Source organism: Salvelinus alpinus, chromosome 11 (assembly GCF_045679555.1).
Source record: "Salvelinus alpinus chromosome 11, SLU_Salpinus.1, whole genome shotgun sequence".
Lineage (NCBI taxonomy): Eukaryota > Metazoa > Chordata > Actinopteri > Salmoniformes > Salmonidae > Salvelinus > Salvelinus alpinus.
Window position 1 is genome coordinate 36,283,379 of NC_092096.1, and position 20,529 is coordinate 36,303,907.

The 20,529-nt window shown below is 46.2% G+C and overlaps 1 protein-coding gene across 2 annotated transcripts in view; it reads right to left on the reverse strand.

Moving 5' to 3' along the window:
- Positions 1-1,055: 1,055 nt before the first annotated feature.
- Positions 1,056-20,529, reverse strand: part of LOC139534086 (metallophosphoesterase domain-containing protein 1-like) — a 45,442-nt gene continuing 25,968 nt past the window's right edge. The window contains exons 5-8 of one of the 2 annotated variants that reach the window (XR_011666903.1): positions 6,893-7,008; positions 5,484-5,597; positions 4,566-4,752; positions 1,056-3,273 (exon numbers count right to left, since the gene is read on the reverse strand). Coding sequence is in view for 1 of the 2 variants with exons in the window: in XM_071332815.1 (XP_071188916.1) it covers positions 4,631-4,752; positions 5,484-5,597; positions 6,893-7,008 (352 nt within the window). In the remaining variant the exon portion in view is untranslated. Of the gene's footprint in view, positions 4,753-5,483; positions 5,598-6,892; positions 7,009-20,529 lie in introns of both variants that reach the window. The other variant, XM_071332815.1, reaches the window with a different exon arrangement.

The following is a 20,529-nucleotide window of genomic DNA, read 5'->3' on the forward strand; positions in this document are numbered from 1 at the left end:
TGGCAGTTCAGAGAACCTATCCGAGGAGGAATTCTTCCACCTGACCTCTTTCTTTGACAAGAACACTACGGGAAGATTCCCTACAATGAGTTCCTACACTGACCTCTAACTATGGCCCTACTGTAGGCTCCTGTGAAGGTTTAGCTAGTTATCACTGATAAATCAGTCCATATTGATCGCTATAATTTTACTGCACCACTGAGTGAAGGAGGAATACACAGAATTATTACAAAATCATGTCATATAAATTAAAACATATAAAGTGATGTATTATCAAAAATATATATTGTTGAGGGTTTTCTCCCAATATCTTCCCCTGGCATTTCTACAGCTTTTTCTCCCTCTAGCATACCGATTTATCTCTCTGCTGTATGACTTTATGATACTGATTGCTTTCCGAACCAAACCCAACCAAATAAAGTGCTTTTGGATGATGTACGGATGCTGCTACACGCAGGGGACTGTCTTTGTTCTCATCTGACGGGAAACGAAATGGATGACAAGGAGAAGGAGAGGGCATTTGTCATTCATGAGATAGACGGCATCACCGTTGCAAGACAGAACCCAGAGAGAGAGAGAGATATCATTATTTAAATAATCTACAGAAAGATGGAGAGAGCGAGAAACGGAAGGGGGCAATGGAGATGGAGTGTGAGACCATGGAAAGATATACAAAGAGAGAGAGGGAGGGATGGATAGAAGGAAAATAAAGAGAGAGATGAGATGGGAGTCTATATGAAAGGTACTGTATTAATGGTGTAAAGCGAAAAACCATCCGCAAATAAATTACCCCATCTCCTCCGGGATTACTGCTGTAATTATTTGAACGAGGGTTCTCATTAGAATGTGCAAAGGTGTGGAAGAGCCAAGCTATCAAATGAGACATGAAGAACTCAGGTTTAGACACTGGAAATTACCTCTGGTCCGGGCCACATAATTGATATGAGACACAGATACGTGCAAAAGAGCCAAGTTGAAAAAAATAAAAAATAATCACCAGGAAAAAGGAAAACTTACACAAAGAAAGAGTTTGGGGAAGAAAAGGAGGGATGATCCATTGGTCACAGATAAGGTTTAATTAAATTTGTGTAGATAATCTCTCAGAAAACCAGAAGCAGGTAGTTTTAAGAAAGGTATTTTACATTTACAGAGTTGTCTCCAGGGGCAACACATTATACAATACCATTCTAAAATGGTTAGATTTTTTTCTCTTTTCACATGAAAAAATATTGTACATCATTAAAGCAATAAAATAAAAAATTATAGTTAGTATATCCCAAACAATGGTAACAATGATATACAATACAAGCAGATTGTCATCAAAAGTTATTAGATTCAGAACAGCATGCCCCAAGGAACGAACGAGAAATACAACGGCAAAACTTTTGAGTTTTCAAAGAAAACAGGAAATACAGAATACAGCTATTGAGGCACAGTGCATCAAAAGTGAGACATTTCAAAGTTATGGTTGAAAGAGAATAGTAAGAAATGGTGAAAAACAGACATTTCCCCCGCAGAAATCTTTAAAAGAAAGTACGATGATACAAACACAGACCCCCCCGACCCCCGCTTAAGCATGTTCTCAGGATGCTTACCCCCTGGCTCTATCCACACGCACACAATCGCACACAGGTATACACCCACATACAGTATTCACACGCACTTATATGTAAACACTCTATTCCTACAACAGCCCACTAATCTGCCCTATTAAGACGTAGCCCAGCTAGCACAATGTGCAGAACAGCAGTGAAACACCAGTGACCCTGGGAATAAAACGTAGCCAGAGGGGATGTTCATATATAATGTCTGAGAGCAGAGAGATCAAACAGGGATGTTGTCATGTTATGCTAACCACACTTTGAGCTCAGCTAGCCAACCAAAGACTTTGGCTGCCAGACGAGCAGAGGAAGGACGCTCATTCACAAGTGCTTTCGAAATAAAAATGTTACCCTTTTTTACGCAGACAACTGCTTGACAACATGAAAGAGTTAATAATAGCTACACGGGGTGTGGGTAACCCCGTGCACTCAAAAAAAGTATAGGCTAAAAACAACCCAATATAGCGTTGGTTAAATAGTGGGTTATTTTTGACCAAGCCAGTTGGGTTGCATGAATGACCCAACATGTTGGGTGGTTGGGATTACCCAAACATGGGTTAATGTAACCATCAGTTGGGTGTTTTTGACTCTCATGCTGAGTTGACCTAGAAGCTGGGTCTTATTTAACGTAATCCTTAGGTTATTTTCAGGTGGCATGGTTTATTAGGGGCGTGGCTTTCAGCTAGATCTTATTGGCCACCCATGAGAGTAAATGTCATTCCTGTTCATCATCTTACATTTACATACTGCAAATTAAAATGTCAATAACATGTTTTTCACACATTCGTCTGTAATATTAAGATTATTTATGACTTATTATAAGGTATACCACCTTATTGTATCCCAACAATGGGACTTACGTAGGTTTTAGGGAACTTATACACTTCTGTATGCGTCATTGAAGCTACAACATTTTAAATGTTCGACCTTAATATGTGATAACTATGCAACAGAACAGATGAACAGGAATGACATTTACTCTCATGGGTGACTGAACAGAACGACAGTATCTGAAAGCCACGCCCCTACTAAACTACGCCTCCTGTCTTCTGATCTGACCCGCTGGGTCATAACTCAATAACCCGGCACCAATAACCCTGAAGTGTTTAAAGGAAACAACTCATGAGTTGAGTCAACCAAACAACCCAGCATTTTTTTGAGTGTAACATAGTGCAGATATCATTATACAGTAATAAGCATTTATTAGCCTATACAAGAAAGAACTGAACTTAGAATAAAATGTAAACATTGTTTCTGCACTGGCTCTTTTTTTAACAACACACACACATATTTAACAACATCTGAAGTAATCCTTGATTGCTAACATGTTTTTACAATGACAGGTGACGTAGATGTATAGTTCCGACTTCTTGACCAGTTACGGTACATTAGGCCTACACCTCATCGTCATCCATTGGTCCACTAAGAGTTCAAAGTTCATTCCCATGATACATCTCTCCCAGAAAGGGCACCATGGAGCAGCGAGAACATTCCAGACACCGCTGCTTCTGTACAGGGTCGGGAGCGAACACATTTGCCAATCCGCTCCGTTGGCTATTACGTATTTCCAGTATTCCGTACCAGGAATCAAAATCTTGCAGACTTCCCAGCCGGTGACCTCGGAATAAACTTGTCAGGATCACGGCACATGAGCCAGGGATGAGACGGTGAGCTGATTACACATGCAACGAGGGATGGGGGGGGGGAGAAGGAGAGAGGGGGAAAAAACAGAAGGGAAGAGAGGAAGAGAAGAGATCCCTCTCCCCTGGTTAAGAGGCTTACTGAGAGTTGTAATGAGACCCAGGGGAGTGGTGTCAACACGTTTGACACTTATACTCACACACAGCCCGTGGCAGAGACCTCCCGCTGCCCTCACACACACACACACACACACACACACACTTTGATCTCTCTCTCTCTCTCTCTCACACACACACACACTTTGATCTCTCTCACACACACACACACACACACACTTTGATCACACACACACACACACACACACACACACACACACACACACACACACACACACACACACACACACACACACACACACACACACACACCACCATGCCCAAGGCCTGAGAGAGAGAGAGAGAGAGAGAGAGAGAGAGAGAGAGAGAGAGAGAGAGAGAGAGAGAGAGAGAGAGAGAGAGAGAGAGAGAGAGAGAGAGAGAGAAAGAGTGGAGAGTGAAACTAGAGGGGCAGAGGAAAAGAGGGATCAAGAGAAAAAGGGATGAGGGGAAAGCAGTGTTTTAATCTGCAGTGCAGGAAGTGTGATATCAGAGTACTGTCAGGGGTATCCATTCTGTGCTGGCAAACAGCTCCACAAAGTCAAACATGGACATTGGGTTAATGTTCTGAAACCCTACTGGTAAGTGTTCAATCACTCCCCAGGGAAGGTCTCAAATGAACGGTGGACCACACTGTCACAATGTCAAAACGTCGCCAATGAGCAACTTCCACTGGTGGCTTAACAGAGTCCTCTATGAGGAAGCAAGAGAGAATGAGTGTTATCCAGTGTCTTCTTCTGAGAGAAAGACTGTGAGTTCAAACAGTGACACAGGAGACACTGTTCCCCCTGTCCTCTTCTCTACCTGACAGCCAGGTCAGATTGTCAGTGCAGTAGAAGTGCAACAGAAGATTTACAGACTAATGCTGACATGTCCATATGTGAGATGAGGCATCTGGGGTCTGTCTTTTGCCTTACTTTTGAGTTTCTAAGAGCTTTTGTTGAAATAAAGGAATGACAGTATATAAAAGAACATCGATGGATTTGCCAAGTGAGGATTGGCAACAGTGCCTGTCTCTTTAGACACACACATCGTCTGTAAGAGACTTGGGCTTGTGTGTGTGTGTTGTGCCACACACACACACACACACACGCACACACACACACACAGCATCCGTTAGAGCATTGACTATAAACAGTACTCCACCACACCTGCCCACCACCCTCACCTATCTGCCTTCCCACCACTTGGCTCCTGATTGGAGGGGGGCTCAGCAGGGCGGGGCTTCTCTAGTCATGTGGTCCTGGTGGGATTGGGCAGGTCGAAGACGATGGGCGGGTTCATGGGCTGGAAGTTGACGGTGCAGGCCGAGGCGTTGACGAACGTGGTGGTGCCGTCTGTCATCATACCATAACCTGGAGGAGGTAGAGGAGAGAGGAGGGGAGACGATTGTTAGAGAGGGAGAGAAAGACAGACTGACAGTAACACTCATTTGTTCATTGACTTCTTTACACTCTCTCTACATTTCCCTTTATTTACACAAGTCTCCACATCTAACACTGACAGCGGCAACTGCATCTGGTATGACATGTAGGAAATGATTTACAGGTGAGATATTTTTGGGCCTTTTTCGATCACTCAGAATGAACCGGTCTGATATAAAGAACGTGTGACAAATGACAAAAGCTACAATTCCTTTTCTCTCCCTTCTTCCTTGCTCCCAATCTATCTCAGTCGCACAGATCCACACGCAGGGCTAAATCCGGCCTGTTCCTCCCTGTGTGAATCTGATCTAGTTACTAATTTGGTCCTCTCCGAAGGGGCCATGGTGCTCCGGGGGACCCACGCTGACCTGCTAACCCCAAAAAAAGAATCACTCAGCCTGGAGAGAAGGTCTCCCAGTCCCCCCTGGCCTGGATGAGAAACTGCAGTACCACTTCCAGGCATAATGTATGCCTTTAATAGAATCAAATACAGCCTCGTGGCAAGAATCCATAAACGAGTCATAATGACGCATTCCAGAGACCTTGTGCTACAAGATCGATAATCTGATTTAAATATATAGGCTTGTGTAGCAGTATGAGAAACCTCATTCATACAGAATGAAAGTGTGTGTGTGTATGTGTGTGTGTGTGTGTGTGTGTACCTTCGTGGATGTGTCCGAACACGTGTAGCTTGGGCTGTACTCTCCTCTGGACAGTGTTGAGCAGCTCCATACAGCCCACCCGCTGCATCTTCTTAGGAACCCAGTCAAGGAACCCTGCACACAGTGTGGCACGGGTGAGAGAGAGAGAGAGAGAGAGAGAGAGAGAGAGAGAGAGAGAGAGAGAGAGAGAGAGAGAGAGAGAGAGAGAGAGAGAGAGAGAGAGAGAGAGAGAGAGAGAGAGAGAGAGAGAGAGAGAGAGAGAGAGAGAGAGAGAGAGACTGATTTAGTGTTACTTCTATAGGAAGCATACCGCTGAGTCTATAGAAACACTATCAGGACTGGTCTTTCTTGTGCCATGCACACATTGGTGGTGGATGGGGTGACACAAAGTGCTTTGAAATCTAGTGAAAAGCTCGAAATAAGTAAATGTAATTCAGCAACAAAAAAACTCAAATCACTTTGGGCTACTTTACAAGTCCGTGGAGACTTTTGTGATGTGAAGAGTAATGGCTCTGTCTCCATTTCTGGACACTCGACTAATTCTCTGCTGGTTTTAAGGCAGCTGGTGAGTAAACAGCTTTCATACAGATTTGTTCCTCCTGTGTAACTTCCTCCTCAGCGCTAGATAAAAAAAAAGGCCATATTCCTCCTCTCCTCCATCTCCGTTCCATCGCACCCCATAAAAGACGACGGGTTTTGCCGCAGTGCGAACGAACCGCGCCTCTCACTCTTTTTACTCGGTCACTTTACGTCTAGCCCCTCGCTTTCTGTTGTATCTTTCTCTTCCTCTTTTCTCTAGACCAACGGTCTCTCTGTAGTTCAGTCCATTCTTTCCCTCTGTCTCTCTATCTTTCTCTTCCCCACCTCTCGCGCTCTGTACTCTTCCCCCACCCTTTTCTCCCTCTCTCTCCTTCTCCTCCCCAGCCTCCTCTCTCTTGCTCTGTCTCTCCTTCTTCCCCACCTTTCTCCCTCTCTCTCCCCCTCTCTTTGTCTCTCCCTCTAATAGGCATTAGTGGCCCGCTGTAGCTGCTCCATATGCCGGTGGCTTATGAGGAGAGGGGAGCTGGAGACACTTGGCTAAACTGAACGGAAAATAACTCCCTGTGTTTAGAGGCGAGACGCCACGCAGCAGCCACAGAAATCAATCACACACACTCGTCTGAGCATCTCCCAGCTGCAGCGGGAGATGAGCTGTGAAAGTGTGCGTGTGTTATGCAAATGTAATGCAAGTGTGGGTAGATATTTACACAAGGATGATAACAGGAATAAATGACAGATTATTCAGAAAGTATTACTTATTTGACAGTCTATCAAAGCACTGACTGTGCGTGTGTGAATGTGCGTGTGTATGTAACGTGTGTGCGATGATGTCTGATGATTGTGTCCCCCAGGTGTAATGTCTCCCTCACCCAGTGGGGGGCAGTGTGTGACCAGTATGTCGGTGGAGTCGGGGATCTGGTTCCACTTGTCCAGCAGAGCCTGACCTCTTGGCAGGTTGAACCCCCAGCCATAGTACCATGGCTGCCTGGCTCAGAGAAAGAGAGAACGAGAGAGAGAGAGATTAATACAGTATATCATATCACTGTCAACACAATCACCCATCAGATCATCATCTCTAATAAGGGAGAGCCCTGCGGGGGCAGAGCCCTGCGGGGGGAGAGCCCTGCGGGGGGAGAACCCTGCGGGGGGACAGATTAAGTGTGATAGCTAAAATGGCACTTAATCTCTGAACCTTAATCATCTGCTCTGACAAATCAAATCAACTCCCTCCGAACTTGAATCAAACAGCACTGCTGCCACGTACAAAGTGCAATAGTATAAATTAGACAGAACCGGAGAGGAGCAGGCAGAAAGCGCTAGGATATAAAACCTCAACATTAAACATTAACGTCCGCTTGATTCAACAGTCGGCATTGGAGCCTTCCAGGACGGGAGGGGAAAAGAGAAGAGAGAAAAAGAGGAGAGAGGAAGAGAGGGACTTGTCGGCTGGGTCCGTGTCCCTTCACTTTGATAGCGGACGCCTCTGGTGGGTGAGTGACGGTGGAGAAATTAACATGTCACTAACAATGAGTCCTCAGATCCATCTTCCTCTGTACCGTAAGGCGAGCCACGCGTGTGTAACCACGATGACGCCGCCGTTAGCTCTCGTACCGCCGGCTTTTTTTAATTTGCAGAGAGCAGTCACTGGAAAAGCCAACTTTTATCTGCGCCACGCCGTCCGTCGCTTGGCGCTTCAGTGGAACGTCAGATGGAGGCTGTTTTATCATTTCCTGCCTGTTTGTGTATGTATGCAAGCGAGAGTGTGCGTGTGTGTGTGTGGGGGGGGGGGGGGGGGGGGGGGCACACACACATGTACACACACACTTGATTAAAGAGACCTGGTGGTATTATACAGCAGGGTACATTTGGTGATGGTCCCAACCCTGGGGTCACTGCCTGAGAGGTTAAGGAGACAGAGTGAGAGATGCATCATGGGAAACGGTGTCCCATTTCAGCTTGAATCTACTCCATTAAAATTCCTTCACTTCGGGACATCAGATCCTAAACACTTTATGAAACATCTGAAGTTCCCAGTGAACGCAATTTCAATAATTTACACAGTGAATTTTAAAACATGTAAATTGGCCTTAGCATATTAATTGGGCCGGTTAAATATTCATGTCCGTCTTAACATGGATGTCTCAATTAAAATGAGATGAGCTGCCAGTCTCATCTGCGTTCCAAATGGCACCATATTCCCTAGTGCACTACTTTTGACCAGAGCTATATTGAGAATAGAGTGGCATTTGAGACGCAACCCATCCATCCCCTCTTCATATCTGAATGGAGAGATGAAGAGGAAAAACACTTTTCTCTGGTAATCGCTATTGGACTGTAATTTCCCTAACAGAGGGTTCAATAAAAAGAAAGAGAGAGAGAGAGAAAGAGAAGGGGGGTAGAAAGGGAAAAGGGGAGATGAGAAAGAATTAAGGGGCTATTGAGAGAGACATGGAGATGAAATGAGATAGAGATGAAGGGAATGAGAGAGAAAAGAGTGAGTTTGTACATTATGTAAACACTTGCATTTCTTCTTTCTGTTCCCACTTCCAGCTCATCTCAAGTTAAAAGTCTGGGATTTTCTACCACTAGGGCCAAAATCACATGCTATACAGTATCTAGCATGCTAGCAGATACCTATAGACTTCCAGGCATTGCGCTAACGCTAGTTAGCATTGGATCGTGATACTACCACCAACTTCCTTCATACTGGACGCAGAGACATAAAAATGGAGTTCATCTGACTCTGAAAGTGCATCTGACTGTATTATTTTATTAGGACATGGACCATATGAAATGTCACATGTCAGCAGTGTAACATGTCACATCCTTATCCCAGTAGCAAAAGGAAGATACACTGATTTAACTGAGAGTGTAACTTCACTCCAGGAAAAACCCTGATTCTTCTGATTGCAGTCTAAACACGAAAACTTAAAGAATATAATACTAGGGATAACATCTCCACTATATGAAAAGGATTTGACCAGGGAAGGGATTAGAAATAAACTAGTGTTTTTTGGTGCAGTTAGGGAGGAGAATTGGGGACGTGCTCAGCATATTAAAGACAGGTTTGTTATTTGTTACGGATATGAAAAAGAAGGAAACAGATGTTTGAGTTAGAGCGCTGGATCCCTAGGCGTCGTCTAGGGGCAAAGCAAAGCACGCTGGGAAAAAAACAACAGCGTAAAAATCCCTTTCATTTGATGTGATTCTTTTCCCCCTTTTCTAAAGCGAGAGAGCGAGAGAGAGAGAGAGAGACTGACAGAGAGAGAGAGAGAGAGAGAGAGAGAGAGAGAGAGAGAGAGAGGAGAGAGAGAGAGAGAGAGAGAGAGAGAGAGAGAGAGAGAGAGAGAGAGAGAGAGAGAGAGAGAGAGAGAGAGAGAGAGAGAGGTTGAGTCAGGTTTACCCAAAACACCACTTTACTTAACAGGGTAATATTATAGAAGGTTTGAAAACAAATAAGAGATCAGTCTCGCTCTCGGTAATGTGTGCGTGTAACTATTTCAGTGTGTGTGTGTGTGTATGTTTCTCCATTCAGAAGCTTAATGATATCATTGGAGAAAGCCCATGAATGATTAACGAATCAGACAATGCTGAGGGGCGCGAGGCGTTAACCACACACACACACTTTGGTTAACTTCACAGTCGTTAGGAAGAAAAACAGCACGCCAGAAGATAGGAATTTTAAATCTAAATCAATTCCAGACTTATCCTGAGGTCTAGAGAGGAACAGGCTTGGTGAGAAATAGAGAAAGAGAGACAAGAGACAAAAGAGAGAAAGAGGGAGATATTCTTTAGTGATGTTGTGAGACAGGGGAAAAGAGAGAGGTAGAGAAAGGGAGGTGAAGAAAAACAGAGAGAGCACACAGAAGAGAGTGGTATCTATACAGTAGAGAACAAGTCTGGGTTCTCTCTACATATCTTTTGACAGACAGTATGAAGAGAAGCAGAATAGGAAGACGGAATAGATGAGAGAGGCGCAACCAGAGAGACAGCTAACGAATGTGTGTATGCTATAGGAGTGTGTGTGTGTGTGTGTGTGTTCATTTCAAGTTTGCTATTTCTCAGAGAAGCAGAGTGGATGCAGTCACACCCCACCATCATCACCTCAGCTCGAGTTAATTAAGAGCTACTGTCGACTTAACGACCCTAATAACAGCCTGGAAGGAAGAAGAGGAAAACACACACACGCGCACACACACACACACACACACACACACACACACACACACACACACACACACGCACACACACACACACACACACACACACACACACACACACACACACACACACACACACACACACACACACACACACACACACACACACACACACACACACACACACACACACACATACACACACACACACTCTCTCTCTGCTTGTGTGCTCTTATTAGACTGTGTATATGTGCGTGTACTGTACGGGTGTGCATGTGTACGCATGTGTGTATGAGTGTGTGCTCACATCTGGGTAATACTAAAGGGGGTTGCTGTCACTCGTCACTCCTACGAGCTGAGTTTTTCATATTAAACCCCCCTGCCTCCCCGCACCACTTGACGTGTGTCTCCGTACCCCCCCCCCCACCGCTAACCTCGTTAAGAGCCTGTTTCAATTAAAAGTGTTCCGGGGTGGGAGAGGTCCGTTGGGACTCCACTGCTCAGATAGAGGTCAACAGAGCTGCTTAGAGATGCTTTTAGCAGCCTTCCTGTTCTCATTTACTCATTCACTAGCCTGGAGGCTAGGTGGGCTAGTTCAAACACAGGCTACTGACTGTTAACACTACTTACTATTACAGGGTAATTACACACAAACAATACATTCTACTCTGAGGGAACTTCTCTCTGTCAGTATTAGATACTATTAAATACTACGAGGTACTCTATGTCCTCTGACTGTCTGATATCTCCCATTGTCCTCTTTGTTTAAGTCTACTCCATGAGCCAATGAGGAGCCATTTTAAAATGAGTCAGTTTAAGAAGTAGCATCAACACTGCTTCTGTCCCATTCTCTCTATCACACACAATAGGATTCAAATCTTTGAATAGGACAGCTATAAGTTAATTTACAGACACATAACCCGCGCTGGTACATGGGAGAAGCAGGAGAGAGTTTGACTCCAAGAAGACGCTATTTCATGTTACAGAGAAATATGTTTCTTTCTCTTTTCCATTATTAATCCCAACTCTAAACCTTTCTCAGCGCACACTATTCTCCCTCCCACACACAATGGTTCATGTACAGACTTTGATGTTTAATCACGACTACCACACACACAAGCCAGTCCACCCCGGCAAGATTGATCCTCACAGCAGGACTACTGAGACGCAGGGAGAGAAAAGGGGAAGGAGAGGGATCGGGAAAGGGACGGACACCGACACTGATGCAGAGAGAGAGAGGGGGGGAGATTGAAAGAGAGGGAAAGAAAGGGAGTGGGATAGAGGGAAAATAAGAGATGGGGAAGGAGAGAGAGAGAGAAGGCTGAAAGGCAGAGTACTGTATATCTGACTCTGACAGTCAGGAGGATAAGAAATGTGACAGGGCCCAGCCTGCAGTAACCGAAAGGTCGCTGGTTCGAATCAGCCATTCTGGCCTTGAGCAAGGCAGTTAACACCCAACAACTGCTCCCCGGGCACCGATGATGTCGATTAAGGCAGACTCCTGCACCTCTCTGATTCAGAGGGGTTGGGTTAAATGCAGAAGACACATTTCGGTTGAATGCATTCAGTTGTGCAACTGACTAGGTATCCCCCTTTCCCTGTGTGAGCTACAGAACAATCCTTACTTCAACACCCCCGTACCCTCCCGTTCTTCCCGTCACCATCTTTCTTCATTTCCCCATGTCCTTACTTAATCTGTCATTCTTCATCTTCATTGTATCTATCCGTGTACCATAACTCAATCCGTCTATTCCTCCTTCTATATTTCTGTCTTCTAGTGAGCACCCACTCTCTCCCTCCCTCTCTTCCTGTCTAATTTCACCTCTCCACCTCTTTACCTCTACCTGCCCCCATCCCCACTTCCCCTCTCTCTGTGGAGAGGCAGATTGGGGACATATTGGCCCTCAGCATGACTTATGTAACACCCAGCAGGGTCAGGGGGAACCGGGCTGACACGCTGACACACACACACGCATGCTAAAAAAGAAATATGAACACACACAAGACACCGAAACAGGGAAACTTTATCAGTAAATGTTGACCCATGGGAAATCAAGCAATGCTGTTTTGTACTCTGGCTCTCCTCCCATCTTTCCCTCTCTCAACGCCTGTGTGTGTGTTTCTGTAATGGCTTAATTGCAGGCGAGCGGTGAGCGCAGTGGGGGGGTCTAAGCACTGGGTGGGTGGAGGATTAGGTGACGGACTACCACCGAGCTCTCATCCACTAAACACAGTACAGTCACTGAGCTACACCAGTCAATGTCTGGCCCCGGGGCTGACACACACACGCACTGACACACACACGCACTGACACACAAACACACACCTGCACAACTTCCTCTGATCTGATATACACATTTTGTTATACACAGACACACCCCTGTACAGCAGTAGTCTCAGATTGTCCAACCATCCTGGTGAAACTGGAGCAGACCAAGGTGGCGTCGCAGAGCTCATCTGTGACAGAGCGCAGGGAGATCCGCCCACACACACACACACACACACACACACACACACACACACACACACACACACACACACACACACACACACACACACACACACACACACACACACACACACACACACACACACACACACACACCAAGCCTCATCAACAAAACAGTGATGGGTACAGAGACACTTGTCTTGTGTGAAGTCTGAAAGGCCTGGTGCTCTGGACCGGTAGCAGTCAGCCTCACAGCTGTGCTCATTCACAGCTTCACACTCATCAGCAGCAGCAGCAGCAGCAGCACACAACCCAAGAACCCCCACCACCTTCAATGTCAGGTTTAAAGCCAGACGTGTTCTTATAGGGTTTTCTCAGAGGAGAGCATTTCTTCTGTCAATAAAACCTCATCTTTATTAAACTAGCAGCACACAACAATATTATACAGCTGTGAAGCTGCCTGTACATTTCCTCTCCAAAATCTACATTTCTTTGTCAAATCAAGCTGGTTTCATCCATTCCCACAGCGAGCCCCATCAATGAAGCGCAGCTGCTGTCTAAACAAACCACTAACCCCCCCCCCCCGCCCCCCATAAATCCCAGAGCTCTCTCTCTCTCTCTCTCTCTCTCTCTCTCTCCTCCTCCACTGTGTCATTAATTCTGCTTGTTTGGTGAAATGCTGAAACATTGTTCCCACCGCCCGGTGTCGATCACACACTCACATGCACACACACTCACATGCACACACACTCGCATGCACACACACTCTCATGCACACACACTCTCATGCACACACACTCGCATGCACACACACTCTCATGTACACACACTCGCATGCACACACACTCGCATGCACAAACACTCTTTCACACACTCGCATGCACAAACACTCTCTCACACACTCACACTCACTCACTCACACAAACACACACACACACACACACACACACACACACACACACACACACACACACACACACACACACACACACACACACACACACACACACACACACACACACACACACACACCTGGCAGGTCTCAGTCTCCCTATAGACTGATGTTTCCCACATTTAATAAAACGCAGGCAGACTTCCTCTAAAGGGGAACAATGAGGGGTGGAGGGAATTCGGAGAGGAAAAAATAGGGGGAAGAGAAATATATTATATACTGTAGGGAGAACGAGAGACGGATAGACAAAGACAAAAAAGAGAAGGACGAATTAGAAATGGAAAAAAAAGAGTGATACAGACGTACCACCAGATAGATAATGAAAGAGAAATGAGAGACAGACAGACACAGAAAGAGAGAGAGAGGGCAACAGAGGGACTGATGCGTAGGGTTAGTGACAGATGAATAGATGTGTCTCTTGTTCCTGCTCTCCTCTCTTCCTCTGTCCCTCTCTTCCTCTCCCTCTCTCTCCTGCCTGCTGCTCTTCCTCTGTAATCAAGTTGGATGTCAGAAAAGACAAACGCATCCCTGTCCGTCCTCGCTTTCCTCTCCTCCGTGCCTCTCCCCCCCTTTTTTTTTTTAGAAACAGAAAAGTACGGATCAGCAGAAACTAGCCCAGTCAGAATCTCCGAATCTCAGAGGAAACCGTGTTTGATCAGGGACTGAGCCTCTCACACACGTCTCTCCTATACCTGTGCTATAGTTTACACAGCTTACGCTTCACAATTGTACATCTGCCCACGCGTCAAATCTACATCAGTGACATGCATTAAAGTGGGACATAGGAAAGACTACTAGTAGTTAAACAGACACAGGACTTTGAAGGAACTTCGGGCTACACGACAGAATATGACATCTGGGTCGTTCACTATCGTATTATCACTAATATTTCTGGTGTTTTACATCGCACCATAAAGCAGCAAGGGAAGCTCTGAAACTAAATCAGGCTAACAGCATTTCTTACCGTATTAACCCGAGAGAACGAGGAGGAAGGAGCGCTTCTATTGACAATGTTTCAGCAATTTACTGCCCCTTTTCAAAATGTATTTTTACCCTGAATTTATAAGTTACAACACAGTTGCAGATACAATCTCAAGCAATATGCAGTAAACACAATTACGTCACCTTGTCCTCACAAGGTTCCAATATTAAGACGCGTAGTCACACTATGACACATCTGTCATGGATCCCTATGAAATGCACTGTTACCCTGCGATGGTCATGAAATGCTCTGTGAGTTTCTTCAGATTCTGTAGCCAACTACCTCGAACAAAGACCCCCCTCCTCTCTCCCTCTCCTCCCCCTATCCCTGGATGGGTAGTGTGAGGTACTGAGAGATGACAAATCTGCTGGGTCCTGACAGACGACTTCATGCCCAGCGATAATGAGCTCCCGTCGGATGCTGATCTCACAGGATGCACAGAGACACGTTACACTAACGTTGCACTAACGTTGCCGCCAGGGTGGGGGGGGATTTCATGTGGACATCCACATGCCGCCACCTACGTCTTCTCGCAAAGTGGATACACTTGACAGAAAGTGTGAAAGAGAGAAAGGAAGGAGAGAATGAGAGAAGAAGAGAAACATGGGGGAAAAAAGAGAGGCCGACGGACAAACAGACAGAGACAGGAAGTTTGGCAGACAAAGAAAGACTAAGGGGATGAGGAAGTGAGTCTTTCTGTGGATGTACATGTGTACATTCAATGTGTGTGTTCAATGTGTGTGTTTGTCAGCAGCATGTGTGTGTGGAGAGGTAGGGGTGTAGGCAGTGCCTGCTTCCAACATCCTGTAAACCTCCCTTGTTGCAGCAGGTGGAGGAAAGCTGCAGCAGCCCAGTGTGTGTGTGTGTGTGTGTGTGTGTGTGTGTGTGTGTGTGTGTGTGTGTGTGTGTGTGTGTGTGTGTGTGTGTGTGTGTGTGTGTGTGTGTGTGTGTGTGTGTGTGTGTGTGTGTGTGTGATGAGAGCAGGTGGGTGAGAGCTGTGTCATATGGAGGTGCCTGGAGCGGCAAAGGAGAGGAGGGGTCCAAACCCTGCAGGCAGGAGGACGAGGGCAGAGGAGGGCCAAGAAAGGAAGAGGGGAGGGGGCAGAGTGAGGAACAGAATACACCCAAATATGCCAGCAAGGTTCCCCTTAAAGATTTGTCTGTGCGTTGACCCGCCTAATGCTTAAAGTAGGGATCTTGTTTCAAGCCAGCGCTCATGATGTTAAAGCCATGAGTTGACCTCCCATTTGGTTAACACTGATCTGGGTCAACATGGTCATAAGGTCCAATGCACACTAACCACTTTGAAGTAAGCTGCAGGTTGAGTAGAAGATCGGACATCTCTAGCCTCTTGTACTTGACACTAGCCCTCCTACACGTTCTCCTGTGTCCATACCTGCCCATACACCCATCATCCACGGTCTAGTCTGACTCCATTCCAAACACACCTCTGTAGAGTGTCACAGGCAGACAACAGGTCTTTGCCGTATTTTGATTCCCATGGTTGAGCCTAGACTGCCGCCTGCCTGCTTGTCTCATTTCCACATTTCCCTAATAACAGCCGTGGTGCTAGGCGCTAACCCTGTTAGCGTCGAACATAATGAATTCCCATTTAAATAGCATTTAGAAGCGCTAGGGAAGCACATTTGTCCCTTCCTGTTCTAAATAATGACCAATTACCATGGAGGAATAGGTGGCTTCACAGAGGAGGAGAGACAGTTGAGACGGCAGTGGGGGAGACGGGGGAAAGAGTGGAGAGATGGGGGAGGGGCTTTCCTTTTTAATTGGTGGCAGATCTCAATGTGACGCGTATCTTTTTCTTCTTATGATTCTGCGGGGGGGGGGGGGATAGGGAGGGAGCGGGGAGAAGAGATAGGGAGAGAGGGGAAGAAAAAAAGGGGGATGAGGCAAAAAGTGAGGGGAGGAGGGAAAGAGCGAGAGAGAAAGAGGGCGAGAGCGAGTGACAGAGAGCGAAAGACAGAGAGAGGGACTAGCATGTGTCTAAGCTGTGTTTGTCTTGGAGGGATAATGTGCGTTAGCTTCATCCACTACAGTCTAATTCTGTCCAGAAAAGCTGTTGGACTTCTTTTTTCCAACTCCTTCAGAGTGATAGTTGCCTTGGCAACCGTGGCAAATCTTGCCTTTCTCAAACAGATGTCCCATTTAGTTGGAAATTAGAATGTGTAAAAACCCACGAGACACAAATTATTTCAAAGTTCTCCGGTGGACAGAGGGAGAGAGAAGAAAAGGAAAGAAAGGAAAAGAAAAAGGAGGGCCTTCTACTGTTACTCCCTCCCTCCCATCCACCAGTCTCCTGTGCATAAGGAAACACACTGATTTGCCAAAGATAGAGGTTGGTGGGATGGTGCAGGGTGGGGTGAAAATATGGCAGATGGGGGTGAAGAGGGACCCCTGTTCTGAACCAGTTCTGGGCATCATGGCAGCACGCGTGCCAGCACAGCAGAAGGGTCTGATATGGAGGACAGAGACACCCTAAGGGGGAAGAAATCACCCCACACACTCACAGCATCATACAACCCCACTCACACCCCTGATCCCTTTTGGACGAGCATTCCTGCTCCTCTAGACTGGTTCTGACTATGTGGTCTAATTGTGGTCAACAAGGACACTGACCAGTGACTGCTCACTGCCTGACCCGACTGAGACCGCAAGGGAGAAACTATACGCTGAGAACAACACTATATCTGTGTCTGTGTCTGTGTGTGTGTGTGTGTGTGTGTGTGTGTGTGTGTGTGTGTGTGTGTGTGTGTGTGTGTGTGTGTGGGAGAAGAGGGAGAACATACGGACAGAATCACTTTAATTCAAATTTAATATGAAGCCCACATGCCTTGGAGAGGGGAAGCATTTGTGTGTAACCAAAGAGAATGGCCTACAGCACCACACACACACACACACACACACACACACACACACACACACACACACACACACACACACACACACACACACACACACACACACACACACACACACACACACACACATGCCTTCCTCTTGAGGCCATTTAACAGGTAATTTAAAGAGAAATCCCTACAGGAAAAAGACACACTAAACGCCTTCTCCTCCTCTCCTCCCTCGTTCATTCTCTCTCTCCCTCCCTTCTTAATGCCTCACCATAAGTGTGTTTACTCACCTGCAGGGACAGAGACTGACAGCACTTAGAGAAAGAGAAGGAGAATGGAGGAAAGAGATTAAAGAACAAAGAGAATCTACGGAGGGGGGAAAGTGACAAGTGCTGAAGAAGGCAGTTTTTCTCTCCCTTTTTCCCTCCAAACAGTTAAGTGGCCGTTTATTACTACTCAGTGTTCATCATAGGCTACCTCACTGTCCCAATTGGGGAATACACCTCAACCCCTGGAAACAGGCGATGTGGACGAACAAGAGAGAAAGAAGAAAAGAGGGGAGAGAGAAGGAGGGGTAGAGCACAGGGCTCCAGGGTTTTTGGGACAGTCTCTGAGCACATCAGATGTTCATTTAGCAAGGCCTCTGGTGAGCGGTCCTAGAAAATTAACACCCACCACGAGACACTACTGTAGCTAGCTAGCTGGTTCCCACAGGGCAGGACGACAAGTCTCCCTCCCTCCCTCCCTCCCTCTCTCGTTATATCCTGTAAGAGCTGTTCAGCAGTACCAGCTAGAACTCATAGACTATCTCCAAAGAGGTCAAATTACCTTCATCATTTCTACATGATCATTAGAGTCCTTCTATTAACAACCCTGAGTATTCTGTCCCTCTCTCCCTCTTTCTAGCTCCGCCACTCTCCACCCCTCCTCTCAGTCTACATCACAACACCTGTTCATTAAAAACAGAGTGCAAAGAGATCTCTCCTTCTTTCCATCCCTCCTTCATCAGATAAGTTTTCAAAACAGGGGGAGAAGGTATTCTGTCCCTCACCATGAATCAAAAGAGAGGAGAGGGGGAGGAAGAGGGGGAGAGGAAGAGGAGAAGACTCTCTTCATCTCTTTAGTTTTTCTGATGAGCTTTCTTAATTGGGCCACTATAGAAAGAAGTGAAATCCTAAATAATTAAAAAATCTAATTAAGGAGTCTTTTGCATCTCCATGCTTAATTATTCCGTTCGGAGAGCAGTGGGGAGCGATACATTTCTCCCGATTTTTTTATTTTAAAAGAGTCTCTCCTCATCCCACCACTCCCACATCAAGAAACAGCTCCTGATTTCTCTCCTCTGTCCTCCCCCTCTCTCTCTCCCGTCGCTCTTCAGATGTGTGTGTGTGTCTGTGTGTGCCATCCTCAGACACTGTCATTATGAACACTGAGAGTTAACCCAAGAGTTCATTCCACAGAGAGGGCCGCTGTAAGGCCTCTGTTACTCTCTCCATCCCCCTCTTCTCCATCTCTCCCCCTTTCTCGTGCTCCTTTCGCCATTCCTGCCTCTCAATCTCTACATCTCTCTTTCTTTACCCCATTCTCTTACCTTCTTTCTACACCCTCTCCCTTTTACTATCTCCTCTCTGTAATAACAATCCTATCTCCCTACTCTATCTCTCTCTCATTGGTGTTCCAACCTCCCTGCTGAGTCCAAAAGAAGCACAAAGCTCAATGAAATGACTCAAGAGAAAACCAGTGAAGAGAGTGAAATACTGTGAGGATCTACGTGGAACTAAAGCTGTAGAAAGAACATGTTTAAAATGACATGTTTAACTACAAGGCCGGTCATTCATTGTTCAGTCCATGAGCAAGGTGAGGTCACAGTTGTGTTCAATTGAATCATCGGTGTGGAGATTACCACTGAATCACAATTCAATTCATCGTTTAAGGGACTGGTTTACGATGAATTTCATCAGGCCCACGCAGTCTCTGCTAATCATTTAAATAGGCTACATCATTTATAGTTCACTTCTTGGATATACCAGCAGGGCATGCACACACACACACACACACACACACACACACACACACACACACACACACACACACACACACACACACACACACACACACACACACACACACACACACACACACACACCACAGTGTTGTGATCTCCTTAATTAGCCATGTGATTAGCTACATTGGAAGTCTGCAGCGAAGCGAGGAGCTCTCTCTCCCCCGTGTAAAGCAAAACATGTGTTCCCGAGACCTCATACATTCTGACACACACACGCACACACAGCTGTAGACTACACTAATGCTGCCACCTCTGCCCTCTCAGACACTCAAAAAAAGAAAGGAATAAAATCCAAAACACAGTTGAGCAGGTCTACATTAAAACTCCCCTCACTCGTTCCACTTTCTCCTCCTTCTCCCTCGTTCCGCTGTGTTTCTGTGCTTGTGTTGTGTGTAGCGGCTCCTCTGCCTCGTTTGGGCTTTGAAAAGACGACCACTGTGGCTAATTCCCATGCCTCCCACGCTACTGTTAGACTATGGTTCGGGGCTCTTCTGTTCTACCTCCATCACACACACACACACACACACACACACACACACACACACACACACACACACACACACACACACACACACACACACACACACACACACACACACACACACACACCTTCCATTCTGCCTCCATGTCCCTTTAGCTCCGAGACGCGGGGTGGCTTTGCGATACGCCCATGACAAATGACTTGTAAACTTGCATTACAGTCTGAACAGGAACAGAAGCACACACACACACACACACACACACACACACACACACACACACACACACACACACACACACACACACACACACACACACACACACACACACACACACACACACACACACACACACACACACAACTGCTCCCCCATGCTGTCCTTTTGATTCCACATTTCAGAGAATGACAAATTGTTAGGATTTGGGTAGGATGCAGCATGCTATGTTCGGATCTAATTTTGGCTGGAGACTGGGGGGGTAGGGATAGGGATTGTGGAGCTGTGTGTGTGTGTGTGTGTGTGTGTGTGTGTGTGTGTGTGTGTGTGTGTGTGTGT